This window comes from Pongo abelii, chromosome 17, assembly GCF_028885655.2.
Source record: "Pongo abelii isolate AG06213 chromosome 17, NHGRI_mPonAbe1-v2.0_pri, whole genome shotgun sequence".
Lineage (NCBI taxonomy): Eukaryota > Metazoa > Chordata > Mammalia > Primates > Hominidae > Pongo > Pongo abelii.
Genome location: NC_072002.2, coordinates 64,758,455 through 64,771,870, shown reverse-complemented (window position 1 = coordinate 64,771,870; position 13,416 = coordinate 64,758,455). Strand labels below are relative to the sequence as shown.

Below are 13,416 nucleotides of genomic sequence, written 5' to 3'. Positions count from 1 at the left end.
GTATTTTTCTACCCTGTCTTCCAAGTATTAATACTCTCCATGGTACTTATACAAATGTCTTTGTTGAACAGAAATTATTTTAAAATTGTATGTATTCTATTCTCTAGCATAGTCCTTCTTTTTAAAAACCATTGTCAGTGATCTGTGTTTTGGTGATGGTGTTGACTATATGATTAGAGCGTGTAGACACAGACAAGAAGCAGTAGATTGATTATCCCATTAGTGAACAGAATATATTCTGTTGACACACCTAAATCTTCAGATGATTTGTCACAGAGGATGAAATGATATAGAGGGGCTTCATGACCGGTTTGGAGATGAGATGTCCTTTCTGTGGTGGCTTGGCAAGCCAGGCTTCCCCTTCTTCCTGTTTTGCAACCACGGTGTGTGTCAGGCCTAAGTGAGTGTTGTTCCCACCTGTTCATCCTCTCAGGGAGTTTCCAATTCAGGTAAATAGAGTTGTACCTGTCTGAGGCTCAACTCCCTCCCATTCCCCACACACACAAGTCAGTCCCCTTCCTGTGGGTGAATCATGGAAGGCTGAGCATAGGACAGGGACGACAAAGTTTGCAGGCAGTAACTTGTACAACTCGAAGGGGGCTCCAGACGGTGGGCTCAGCCTGTGCTGCTATACATAACAGCGCTTGCTGAGGACTTCCTCTTAAAATCCAGGTGCCAGACCACTCATCCAAGTCCTTGTATCTCAGATTGACCATCATGGGATTTAGGTTCTAGTGGGAAGACCACGGTGGGAAGAACACTAAGTAGATAAGGAAAATGTTTGTACACTGTATAGTGAGTGCTATGAAGGTAGGATGGTTAAGGGTGGGTGGTGGGGGCCTTCTAGAGAAGTGATGTCAAGCCAGCCAGCACTGATGACCCCACTACATATTTAATCTTACACTGAGGCTAAGTTTGTTATGGAGGGATTTGTTAAATGCTGCTTTATTATACAGGAAGGAGTGTAATGATAATACAGAGATACAGGAGTGTAATGATAATACAGCATAACCTGGTGGAAAATTGTGCAAGGAGATGGAAGCCTGAGTTTGAATCTGGGCTCAGTGTCTCACTAGCTAAGGAATTCTGGGTGCATCATTTGACCTTTCTAAACTTCTGTTTTCTCTTATTTATAATGGGAAGACTGGCATCCAGTGATCTTATGAATCTTAAGCAAAGTCTATATACTAAGAGTCTCATAAACCATTTGAGCGTGATGTAAGTAAATGGTTAGTTAATTACATTAAACAGCAGTTATCGATGGGCTGCCATAAGGCAGGATGTGATTGAGTACCAGGCATTAAGAGCTATGAGATCAAAGAAGGGGATTATCAGTTTGAACTGGGACAGCTTCAGGCCACTGCAACGTGGAAGAGAATAAAGCAAGAAGCTCTGTGTGGCTTGAACATGTCCAGTAGAAGAGTGGCATGCACTGAAGCTGGAGAGAGGTGCTCAGTCCCCCAGAGCCTTGAACACAGTGGATGTGGGTCTTATTTAGAGGGCAGAAGGATGCCATTGGAAGGTTTAAAGCAAGGGAGAGGTATGGTCTGATGTTCATTTTCAGAAAGTTTCATAAGAAGGACATGTTAGAGGAGGAGGAGAGTACAGGCTGGAAAGCTGCTATTGTAATGTATGCCAGAGATGATGATGGTGTGGACTAAAAGGTACAGAGAAGAAAACAGACTACACCCTGGAGAGAAGTTCAATAGGGTGTGCTAATGTAGGGCTTGAGGGAAAGGGAGAAATCCCCAGTGACTCTTAGGTTTCTGGCTGGAGTGAATGAGTAGATACTGGTGCCACTTACATAGAGGAGGTGCCAGGGATAGGCTTGGATGCCAGGAGCCCTGGGAATTTGAGGTGAAAGCACAGAGCCTGCCGACAGCAAGCCCTCACTTAGTGATGTGTGAACTGAGTGTGGCTGATAGAACCTGATGTTTGAGGAGGGAGGATACCACGGGTGCCACCCAAGTCTGCAGTGGGACACTTGGCCTCACTGGTCACAGCCAAGCTGGTTGCTGGGGAGTGAAGCCTCTGGAGCTTTCCTGGGGATGCTTTGTCATCTCTGAGATGCTTTGAGTAGTGCTGCCGTGTGGGTTCTGTGTACATATAGCTGATTGGGAGACCACAGGTGACAAATTACGCCCCTCAGGAAACCCAAATAAGATAACACTTAGTGGGATTTCTCAAAACAGAGCTCCCTGGGTGCCTCCCTGGCTGATCAGCAGGCCTCTTCTTTGAGCAGAGTGACCTCAGGTGCCCTGCCAACCACCTGCATCACTCTCTTTCCCTGTGGCCCCACCCAGAAATGAGGAGGAAGGGCTTGATCTTGCTCATCAGCCTAAAGCACTGCAGTGGTTTGGTGGGAAACTTCTAGGAGGAGTTAGGGTAGTTTAGCAGAAGCTAAGTCCTGCCTCTCAGGTGTCACAGAAGGGGGCCAGTGTGAACTGGGGAGGTGGTGTGTGTGTGGATGTGTTGGTTGTCAGGTCTTTTGCCTGGAAGCTGCAGAATGGCTAAGTTCCTTACCTCAGGCTCCTGTACTCTTGTCTAAGTCCTTCAAGAGCCTTTTGCTGTTTGACTTTCTGAAGACCATGTGGACCTGAATCATGGCTGAGTACTAAATTCCTTGCCAATGGTTTACTTCCTCTAAATGAAAGGAATTTCACTGGGCTCAGGAGAGGTGGCTTTATTGAAAAGCGGATTGATGCAAGTTGCCAGCCAAGTCATTGGGGTGAATGGATGAAGCCACACATTGGTTATATTTTTGAAGGACATTGGGTCAGATTCTGTGCTTACAAACATCTCCCCCTTAATGAGCCCTAAATAGCCACAGTTTGAAACTAAGCTTTTCCCTACCCCTACTTCCTGTTAGGATTTTAGTCAGAGGATCATCAAATGTCAAAGTTAGGCAGTATCACTTGGGAAGTCCAAGTCACAGCCTTTTACTTTAGAGATGAAAAGATGGAGGGCCAGAAAACAGAAGCAACCCAAAGTCACACAGCAAGTGAAATGACCTCACTGGGACTGACTTCAAAAGAAGGCGAAATATGACAAGGTCTTAAAAGGAGGACAAAGCAAGTAATGGGGGACTTTACAAGCTGGTGAAATAATTGCCTTCTAGGATGCCTGGGTGGGGAGTCAGGGCAGACTGTCCAGGCATTGGACATGGACAGGACTGCATAGAAGCATATATATTGAAGGTTACCTCAGGTAGAGGGAATACCAGAAATGGCAGTGGTGGGAAAGTGTGTGGGCATTAAAGACAAGTAGTCCTGTTGGGTTGAACCTCGATACCATCATCTTATAAGAAATATAGGCCAGGTGGTAGCTCACGCCTGTAATTCTAGCACTTTGGGAGGCCAGGGTGGGCAGATTGCTTGAGCTCAGGAGTTCAAGACCAGCCTGGACAACATGGCAAAACCCCGTCTCTACAAAAAATAGAAAAATTAGCCAGACGTGGTGGCCTATGCCTATGCCTATGATACCAGCTACTTGGGAAGCTGTGGTTGGGGGATTGCCTGAGCCCAGGAGGTTGAGGCTGCAGTGAGCTGTGATTGTGCCACTGTACTCCATCCTGGGTGACAGAGTGAGATCCTGTATCAAAAAACAGACAAAAACATGTAGAGATCATCTCACAGTCTTGCAGCAAATATATAAGATGGGGAAGTATTCTCTATAATGTGGGTAAGTGGCTTACCAAGAGTTTGTTGGCAGCAGAACCAGGACTCAGGGCAGATCCTTTAGATTACAACCCCAGTGTCCTTTTCACAAAACCCCATACTTATCAAGGGTTTTAGCATTAGGAGTATGCATTGTAGAAGGGTTTACATGCTCAACTAAAAAGCTTAGACTTGATTTGATAAGCAATGAGTAGTTATTTAACTTTTATGAGTGCGAAAAACGGGATTAGAACTGTGCTTTAGCAATTTAATCTGGCAGGAGTATTAGAATGAATTAGAGACCTAGGTATCTTAATCATTGTGACTACTTAGAAGAGCTTGGGCTTCAGGGATCAGAGTTCTAACAGACTGAACTGAGATGATCTGAAGGTCAAATAAGTTAACTACTTTGTCCAAAGTCAGATGGCTAATCAGTGGTGCGACCGAGGTTCAAATTCAAGTCTGTCTTTAATGTCCATTTCTGGGGTTCCAGCTCCAGGAAAGTGGATGTGTACATAGAACACAGTGGGAGAGCTGCTGCACGCTGCACTTTGCAGGCTGTTACAGAATAGTGCGTATATGCCTAATGTGCACCTACCCCTCCTCTATTTTTTTTAAGAGTTGAAATCTTGCTCTGTTGCCCAGTGGTGTGATCATAGCTTATCATAGCCTTTGGACTCAAGGGCTCTTGCAATCCTCCTGCCTCAGCCTCCTGAGTACCTGGGACTACAGGCACATGCCCAGCCCTACTCTAGGCTAGGGAGGGAAGTGCCTAGTATGTGTAAAAGAAGTGCAGTAAAGCTAAGTAAAAATCATCAATTTTTCCAGACATTTTACCTCTGAATTAGGGAAGCTGTTGAATGGTGCTTGTTGGTCTAAGAAGTGAATTTATCTGACTTTAGCCTACATATCAGCATCAGATCTAACATCCGTGAAGTTAGGCAGAATTAGCACTATTGGTGATTTCCAAGACTTGTTCCCCAAAAGAGCCTCAATTGTAAAGATTTTTTAAACTTGTGGTTTTTTTTTTGTAACTCTTGATAAATTTCTTAGCCATGTATGTCCACTTTTATCAGAACACCAAAATTTGCCTTTTGCATCCTGCCAGTTTTACTGTTCCTTTGCCTTGATTCCTTCTTTTTGAATTCTTGACAGTTGTCATGTGACCTACACCCCTTTTTGATTCCTGGCCACTTACCCCCTCAGAAGAGCCCACTTTTTCTCCACATCTTGTATGAGTTGCTCTCTTTCCTGAAAAGGGCATGACTTTCCAGCCACTCCCCAGTGATATGCAGGGGAATTCCCTTATTGACGCCGTAGGTGAACAGTGACAAGCATCACTGGTGTGTGCCTCATTTGTCTCTGCCGAGTGTAACCTGTCAACTGGGTCTCCTTGTAGTCCAGCATCTTGTGTGTGCTGTGTTGATGCAGGAGCCTGGCAGCACTTACCCATCTCCCCTCCTCCACTGATGGGATTCATTCCTTCCTGGCATCTGTGTGTTGCTTCCCCGGGATCCTTATTAAGTACTTGGGATAGTATATACTTCTGCATTCTAACTGGTTCTTTGATAAGGATCAAGGCTTAGACACATTCTAAACTTATCCATTTATCTGGGGCTAAACACACAAATTTGGGACATAACTCTATACTTTTGGGTGTGGCTGCTATAATCTAGTTCTCCTTATTGCAGATACCCAGGAAGTTTTAAAGATGGTATCAAACTTGTCTGTTTCAGAGGTACAATGCCAAACTTGTGATGTTCTTACTTGCCTGGGATGGTTGTGCTCTGAGCAGTTCTCTAAGGACTTGATAATGAAGATATTAAGATTAGAGGTGACACCTGTCATTATCCTCTAGGTTTAGGGATGTATTATAAAATTAAATGAGAAGAGGCGATATAAACATCCCCAGGCTGCTTTAGAGGCTACCTTTCAGTGTCGAGATTTCACAGCAGCAAGGAGAGAGAAGCAGATGCTCTGACTACAATGATGTCCTAGAACTACAAGGGATCTCAGAAAGACACTGGTAATTCTATCCCCCAAATACTGGGTAGGATTCAACATACATTTTCAAGTAGTTGGTTGTGTATCAAATTTGAAATATACATTTTTTTCAGCTTTGTCTTCTCAACAGTGTGTACTAGCCACCCACATCCACTCAGGTCCGTCCCCATTGCTAACCGTTTGTATGAGCTGGGACACTTCTTGCTGACCTTGAAGAGCAGCTCATAGTGAAGGATTTTTTCATCTCAGCTACCTCATGACTCTGCCTTCGGCTCCCACCTCCAGCCTGCTGCTTTTCTGTCTAGGCCGTCTCTAATTGGACCATTCCCTTGTATCATCGCACCATGTTTCCAGCTGTTAGCCTTGATCAGAAGAGAGGCTGACATTCATTCCCCTGTGCTGATAAGCTACAGCCTACTCATGTTGACAGTTAGCAAGGCAGGGCAGGCCCCTGTGGTGCTTCTCTGTTCTTTTCTAGCCCACACTGCCCTAGGAAGCAATGGGAGCTGGTGTAAAGAGGGCCAGGCTGACAGGGGACCCAAGTTCTAAACCTGTCTTCATATGGAAAAGAAGGGAATTAGATTAGTTGAGAGCTAAGTTGCTTCCGGTTTAGTGATATATATTGAGTTTGTACTTTGTGCCTGGCACAGTTATAGACACTGGGGAGTGAAAGCAGAGTGCCTGCCCCCTTGACAGTGGGTTTGTGAATGGGAGGTAGGTGGTGGAATATAGCACTTACAAACCATTTCCCAAAACTGCGATCCAAACTTTTGTCCTCACTCCCTGCTTTGAGCATCCATCTAATCTAACTGCCTTCTTTTCCAAATGAAGACAGGTTTAGAACCTGGGTCTCTTGGCACCAGCCTGGCCCTCCTTCCACCAGCTTCTATGGCTTGCTAGGGACATCCATGTTCCTTGGAGACCCACTGAGCTGTTCTTTCCATTGCTTGTCTGTCTTCCTACTACCTGTTTTAAAGGGATAACTACAGAGGTATTTCTATCTGATGTAGAGTATCTTCTTTCTGCCCTCTGTTCTGTCTGACTCAGATCCCACTTATTGAAATTGATAGTTTTATCAAAGTTCTGAGAAACTTCAGGCAAGGTTATTTTGGTGGCTAATAGCATGCCCTTTGTGACCTACCTGTATGAACAAAAATGTTCAAAACTCTGTCTGCTGGCATGCTAGGCTCAAATGCAGGAGGAGAAGAAAAGATCCGTGTTTTTGAAAAAATTGTAATGTATACAGTGACACAAGATGGAAATGTTAGAGAAACAAAGGGGAGATGATATAACTGAAAGTGTGTGCTTGTGAATTTTTTTTTTTTTTTTTTTTTTTTTTTTTTGAGACGGAGTTTTGCTCTGTTGCCCACGCTGGAGTGCAGTGGCATGATCTCGGCTCACTGCAACCTCTGCCTCCTGGGTTCAAGCGATCCTTCTGCCTCAGCCTCCCGAGTAGCTGGGACTACAGGCGTGTGCCACCATTACCCAGCTAATTTTTTTGTATTTTTTTTTTAAGTAGAGACAGGGTTTCACCATGTTAGCCAGGATGGCCTCGATCTCCTGACCTCATGACTCACCACCTCGGCCTCCCAAAGTGCTGGGATTACAGGTGTGAGCCACCACACCTGGTCTGTGTGTGCTTGTGAATTCTTAAAGGATGTGTGTAAGGGAGTGATCTAGGGGCACTGCACCCAGATGGAACTTGGGAGAGTGGCCATTTGTCTGCACCACTCTCGCTCTAGGCCATAAATGAAGGTATGTGCCCTGTTAGAATTGCTTTCTTCCTCCTGCTTTCAGGATATTTGCAGGTGTCAGGGAGGGCAGACTATTTTTACACTGTTCCTCTGCGTTTATCCGTTAAAGTAGGAGAGATGCTCCCGGTGAGGCTCAGGCCCTTGTCAGACAGAGTCCCTGGATGGCAGCAGAGCCTTTCCATGGCCAGTGACTTATCAGAGCTTTTTTCCTTCCAGAGATGAGAAGAATCAGTCCATCATAGTCAGTGGGGAGTCTGGAGCCGGGAAGACGGTGTCAGCCAAGTATGCCATGCGCTATTTTGCCACCGTTGGTGGCTCGGCCAGTGAAGCCAACATCGAAGAGAAGGTGCTGGCATCCAGTCCCATCATGGAGGTAAAGCCTTCTAAGTGTCCTGGCCTTCCTGGCTGGAGCTCCTCCCACTGGCAGCAAGACTGCTGGGTGTCAAGCCTGGGTGGCAGCCTTCACACCTCTCCCTGAGAGCCCTCTGTCCACTGTGGAGGAAAAGTTACCAAGGTGCCTCTAAAACCGTGGATGTTGACCTGGTTGTGTCTTTAGGTTCCCAGTACTGGGTAGAGTGTCCTCATATTCTCCATGTCCCTTGACTCTGCTGAATGTTGTAGTGACAGTGACTGTCCCTCCCGACCTCCTCCACCTCTGTTGCTGTCCCCTTCCCTGCTGACATCACGTGTCAGAAATCAGTGTTCCACCGAAACTCTTAGAAGTTTTGAGGGCCTGCTGGATCAGAAAGGCAATTTTCATGGGGGATGGGGAAGCCTAGATAGAATATTTTTTCAACCCACAGTATTTGGGCATCTTATCTTTTTAGTGGGGAGGTAAAGCCAAAAGGTATGTGATAACCTAGGATCTGTTGAAGCTTCTCAGAAAACAGTTCCCTATGATGGCATGAATTGGCCAGGGCAGGCCCCATCTGTGTCTTCACTCCTCAGCCTTCATGATAGGGGCTGGGCTAGGGTGGGCTCAGAGCAGTTGACACAACTACAGGCCAGAGAAGTTTGCTAAAAACTAGATCTTGCTATAACTAAGCATGCTTTAGGATCAGAATGCTGTCTCTTTTTCTCCCTTTTCTGTTTGAAACCTTTGTTTTGATGGATTAGAATGAAATGGCCTTGTAGTCCCTGGGACAGCTTTCATTCCCCACCTTTGAAGCTAAAGCTCTTTGTTGTCTTGGTTACAGTTGTTAGGAGCAGGCCCTTCTGCCAGCCCTGGGCAGTCCCTTTGTTTTATGTCTGTCTAGTCCATCTCTAATTGGACAGTTCCCTTCTATCATCACACCTACAATAGTAAGAAGACATTAGTTGAGCCACAAGCTGCCAAGATAGCATCAGGTTTCCATGCGGAGCCCTGAGCCCCATCGACTAAGACACAAGTCACCATGGGGTTTGGTCTTTCAGATGATTTTGGAGCTTAGGGAAACAAGAATCTGCCTGGACCTTCCCCAGTCCCCTCTTTCTCTCTTCCTTTATCAAATGCAGGAGTAAATTGTGAGTCTTGATTCATAGGGGTTCACTGATTATCCAGGCAAAATCTCCTGCTTTCAGAGTTGCATTACTTGGAGGACTTTAATTCTCTGCTAAGTAATAGGATACAACCTGTTCACTAAGAATTTTTGAAAAGCAAGTTTCAGTATTTGTTCTTACAAGATTTGGGAAATGGTGAATACAGTTGAAGGCATTTGTACTAAACAGATAAAAAGAAAAACTTTTATTCCATTACAGTGCTTCTCAAACTTGAGGGTGCCTGAGAATTGCCTGTAAGACTTGTTAAAGCACAGATTGCTGAACCCCACTCCAGAGTTTCTCATTCAGAAGGGGTCTGGGAGGGGCCCCCCAAATTTGCATTTCTCGCAAGTTCCTAGGTGATGCTGGTGTTGCCTGTCTGGGTACCACACTTGGAGAACCACTGACCTATTAACAAGATAGGAAGGGCTCACTGGAAAATATGAAAGAATGAAAGGAAATAATCCCCTTTAATACTACAGCCTGCTGATAATCATCCAACATTTTGGTATATTTTCTTCCAGCTTTTTTACTAACTATTATAGCATAAGCCTTGTCCCCATATCATTCAACTTTTTATGAACTATCTTATTGGCTGCAAACATAGATTAATAAATGGCTTTACCATAATTTGACTCTTCTTTTCTGACATTTCATTGGTAGCATATTTACTCCGGCATTTAGTCTGAGCCCCGAACTGAGGCATGGCCATGGCCCAGGTCAGAAGCCGTTTGTGGACTGTGGCCTTGGCCTCCTTAGACCATGTACTATGCCTATATTGAACAGCTAAGACATCTGCTCCACAATTAACCTCATGTTCTACCTCAAATGAGAGTGAAAGCAGGATCTGTCCTTTGACCAAGTTTCAAGATTCTGTCCATCTTTTAGGCAGTAAGATATCGGAGACACAGTGTACTACTTCTTTTAGAAATAGTTATTCTGGGCAAAACGAAAGACAAGAAGCCTCTTTGAGCTCCAGAGACTGAAAAAAAGGAGTTATTATTAGTCATGTTGGAAATTTAGTGAAGGCAGATCACCACATTAGTAAACATGTATGAGACATGGGGAAATTTTTTACAATTTTGTCATAAAATACACATAGCATAAAGTTTACCATTTTAGCCATTTTAAGTGTACAATTTAGTGGCATTTGGTACATTCATGATGTTTGTACATCCATCACCACCATCTATTTCCAGAATTTTTTCATCATCCCAAACAGAAATTATTTACCCATTAAACATTAACTCTCCATTCTCCCTTCCTCCAGCCCCTGGTAATCTCTCTGAATTTGCCTATTCTAGGTACCCGACACAAGTGGAGTCATATACTCATCCTTTTGTGTCTGGCTTATTTCACTGAGCATAATGTTGTCAAAGTTCAATCATGTTTTGGCATGTATTAATATTTTGCTCCTTTTCATGACCAAACAGTATTCCATTGCATGGTCATACCACATTTTGTTTATTCTTCTACCTTTTGGCTATTGTGCGTAATGCTGCTGTGAATGTGGGTGTGAAAGTATCTGCTTTGGAAATGCTTTTTAAATCACAGTGGTCTGACATTATCTAACATTTGGAATATCCATTATAGCCTGAGTAGGCTGCTAGGCTGTGGGAATGCAGGGTGCTTTGACACGGCAGAGATGAAAAGCAACATGCACACACAGACATATGCTCAGTGCTTCAATTGCTAAGGTCTGAAGGACGAGTGTGTACATGAACCAGCTTAACCTTACATGGTCATGTAAATAAATGCTACAGTGCTTTGAGCTCAAAACATTAATTTTCTGCCTTGTGCAAATTAGTAGTTTGGAAATTATGTAAGTCCTGAGGGTTTCTTCTGTCAAATGGAGAATTTTGTCATCCTAGAGACTGTCCCTTGAGCTGTCATTAAGTATTATGTTTGAGAGAAGTCTTGGCTATGAACACGGAAAGGAAGAATTATAGCCAGGAAGAACCCTGAGTAGGATCAGAAAGGTTGTTGCCAAGCAGAGAAAGAGGCTTTTGCACTTCCCAAGTCTGAAAACATAACTTTTCAGAAGTTGAGTCTATCTGGGACCTTGTATCAGGAAGCCCAGTCAGTTTTGTGGCTGCTCAGAATGTTATAACCAGCACAGAGCATGTCTTAATCAGGGGACAGATAGCTGATTACTGATTGATTGCTCCGCCCCGTCCTAGGGAAGGATGGCACCTCCCAACAAAGCAATCGGTTATGGTCACAGCGTTGTCTCATTGCGTCGGCTGCCCAGCAGCTGCAGACACCTCTTGGGGAGACCTAGAGTTGAAGGTCTGAGGAGGCGGAAATCCCAGTGGTCTATGCTAAGTGGCAGTTGTTGGAATTAAAGGCGACTTGAGGATGGATTGAGATTGGTTGGGGTGCACTGGGATGATTTATTGTCACCACCAGCACTCTCTGACCCTGTTCTGTTTAAGAGCTTGTCAGCATCCCAGGAGTGATTTGTTCACAAGTCTGCACTGATTAAAAGAACATTGGTAATCAAGAGACTGTTAGAGGAGGAATAGAACCCAAGTTTAGGCCAGAGATATCACATCATTTCTCGGGGTGACTGGACTTTGCAGGCAGACAACTCTGAGAGCCACAGAGAATGCCTCTATTCTGGGAGAAAGACAGGAGGCTAGACGAGATCATGCCATTGCACTCCAGCCTGGGCAACAAGAGGGAAACTCCATCTCAAAAAAAAAAAAAAGAAAGAAAGAAGGAAAGGAGGCTAGAGTGAAGCTAGCAAAAATGATGACTAAGACCAGATATGTTATTTTCAGGATTTGCTTTTTTTTTTAAGACAGGACCTTGCTTTGTCACCCAGGCTGAAGTGCAATGGCATGAACACGATCACTGCAGTCTCTTCCTCCTGGGCTCCAGCGATCCTCCTACCTCAGCTTCCAGAGTAGTTGGGACTGCTAGACATGCACCACCATGCCCAGCTACCTTTTGTATTTTTTAGTAGAGACAGGGTCTTGCCACATTGCCCAGGCTGGTCTCAAACTCCTGGGGTCAAGCGATCCACCCACCTCGGCCTTTCTAAGTGCTGACTTACCAGTGCCTGACTAAGTGTTCACGCTTTTTAGGGCAAAAAAGAAAGCCAGACACTGTTAACCCATTTTTACAAGAATATGCCCCCAATACACCTTACCAATCTTATCTCCTGTTTTCTTTCACGTATCAACATACTTTAGCCACTTCAAACTTGTTTATTTTGTAACATAACCGTGTCCGTTTGTCCACACTATATTTATAGAATCTCTTCTTCTTTCCCACTGTCAGAATTCTGCTCACTTTAAGATCCACTTCAATTTTCCACTTCTTAGAGCTTTTCCCATACTGGGGCATGGTGGTTTTTGCTCCTTATCTGTGTTTTCATACTACTTGATACATACCTCTTTATTGTACAATCAGTTACACTGAAATTATTTCAGTCCATTTTTATTTCACTGTGTATTTCTGTATGCATCAAAAAGATTGTTATACCGTATGTACTTGGTATATCATATTCCATCAACCAGTTTGCAACTTTTCACTCTACATTTTTTTTATTAATCCATGAGCTATGTTCTAGTTTATTACTATTAACAGCTTTATGGCATCTGATTGTGTGAATATACCACATTTTATTTATGTTTTCCCTACTGGTGAACATCTGGGTTGTATTTCTTTTTTATTATTAGTCTGAATGGAACATTCTTGCCAACTTGAATTATGTGAGAATTTCTCTAGGTAACACCTAGAAGTAGAATTGCTGATTTGTTAGGTGCATGCATGTTCAGTTTTACTAGATATACCCAATTTTCCTTCAGAATGGTTGTTCCAGTACTTTTAGATCTATCATATCACTTTGCAAAGTAGCCTAGTAAAGTAAGGAAGGCCAATCTTTTGGCAATGATCTTTAGACCTTGGGCAAAGTTTTCCTAAGCTATCACAAGGAATGATCTCAGATATGGTAAGAGGTCTTATTGCTATCTTAGAAAATAAGAAATTTGAAATTAAAAGTTTGAAATTGAAACTTATCTGTTGGAACGAGCTTCTCCTTTAGAATTTTCTACAAACTGGCCTTTGCTGATTACATTTGTATGACATTGTTTAACATGTGCCTTTGTCCACTTTATTTCCTGTAAAGGAATAGTAAAATTTAGAGGCTGCTTTAGTTTCTGTTTTGTTTTGTTTTGTTTTGCTTTGCTTTGCTTTGCTTTTAACAGGAATCCTTAAGATGTGGTACTTGGGCCTCCATTAGGAGGCACAGAAAATCTGGCTTTTTGTGATGTGAGCAGCTATTGATTATGCCTAGATCTATTAATTCATCAGCAGTTACAAAATGCTGATATTGTCATTCTGTTACACCTCCTGCATGTATTAGCTGAATAAATCTGTGCAGAGAAACGTCCCCTCACCAACTACTTAATTGCCCTGAGATACAGTTTACACTGGAAAGTAGATGTTTGAGGCTTTATTTACTAGGTCACGTAGTA

General features: G+C 43.7%; 1 protein-coding gene across 2 annotated transcripts in view; it reads left to right on the top strand.

Annotated features, from left to right (window-relative positions):
* The window catches only part of MYO5B (myosin VB), a 370,702-nt gene that overhangs the window by 186,639 nt on the left and 170,647 nt on the right, over positions 1-13,416 (top strand). For both annotated transcript variants that reach the window (XM_024235813.3, XM_054537888.2), the window contains exon 5: positions 7,631-7,787. In XM_024235813.3, coding sequence (XP_024091581.2) covers positions 7,631-7,787 — 157 coding nt within the window. The remainder of the gene's footprint in view (positions 1-7,630; positions 7,788-13,416) is intronic.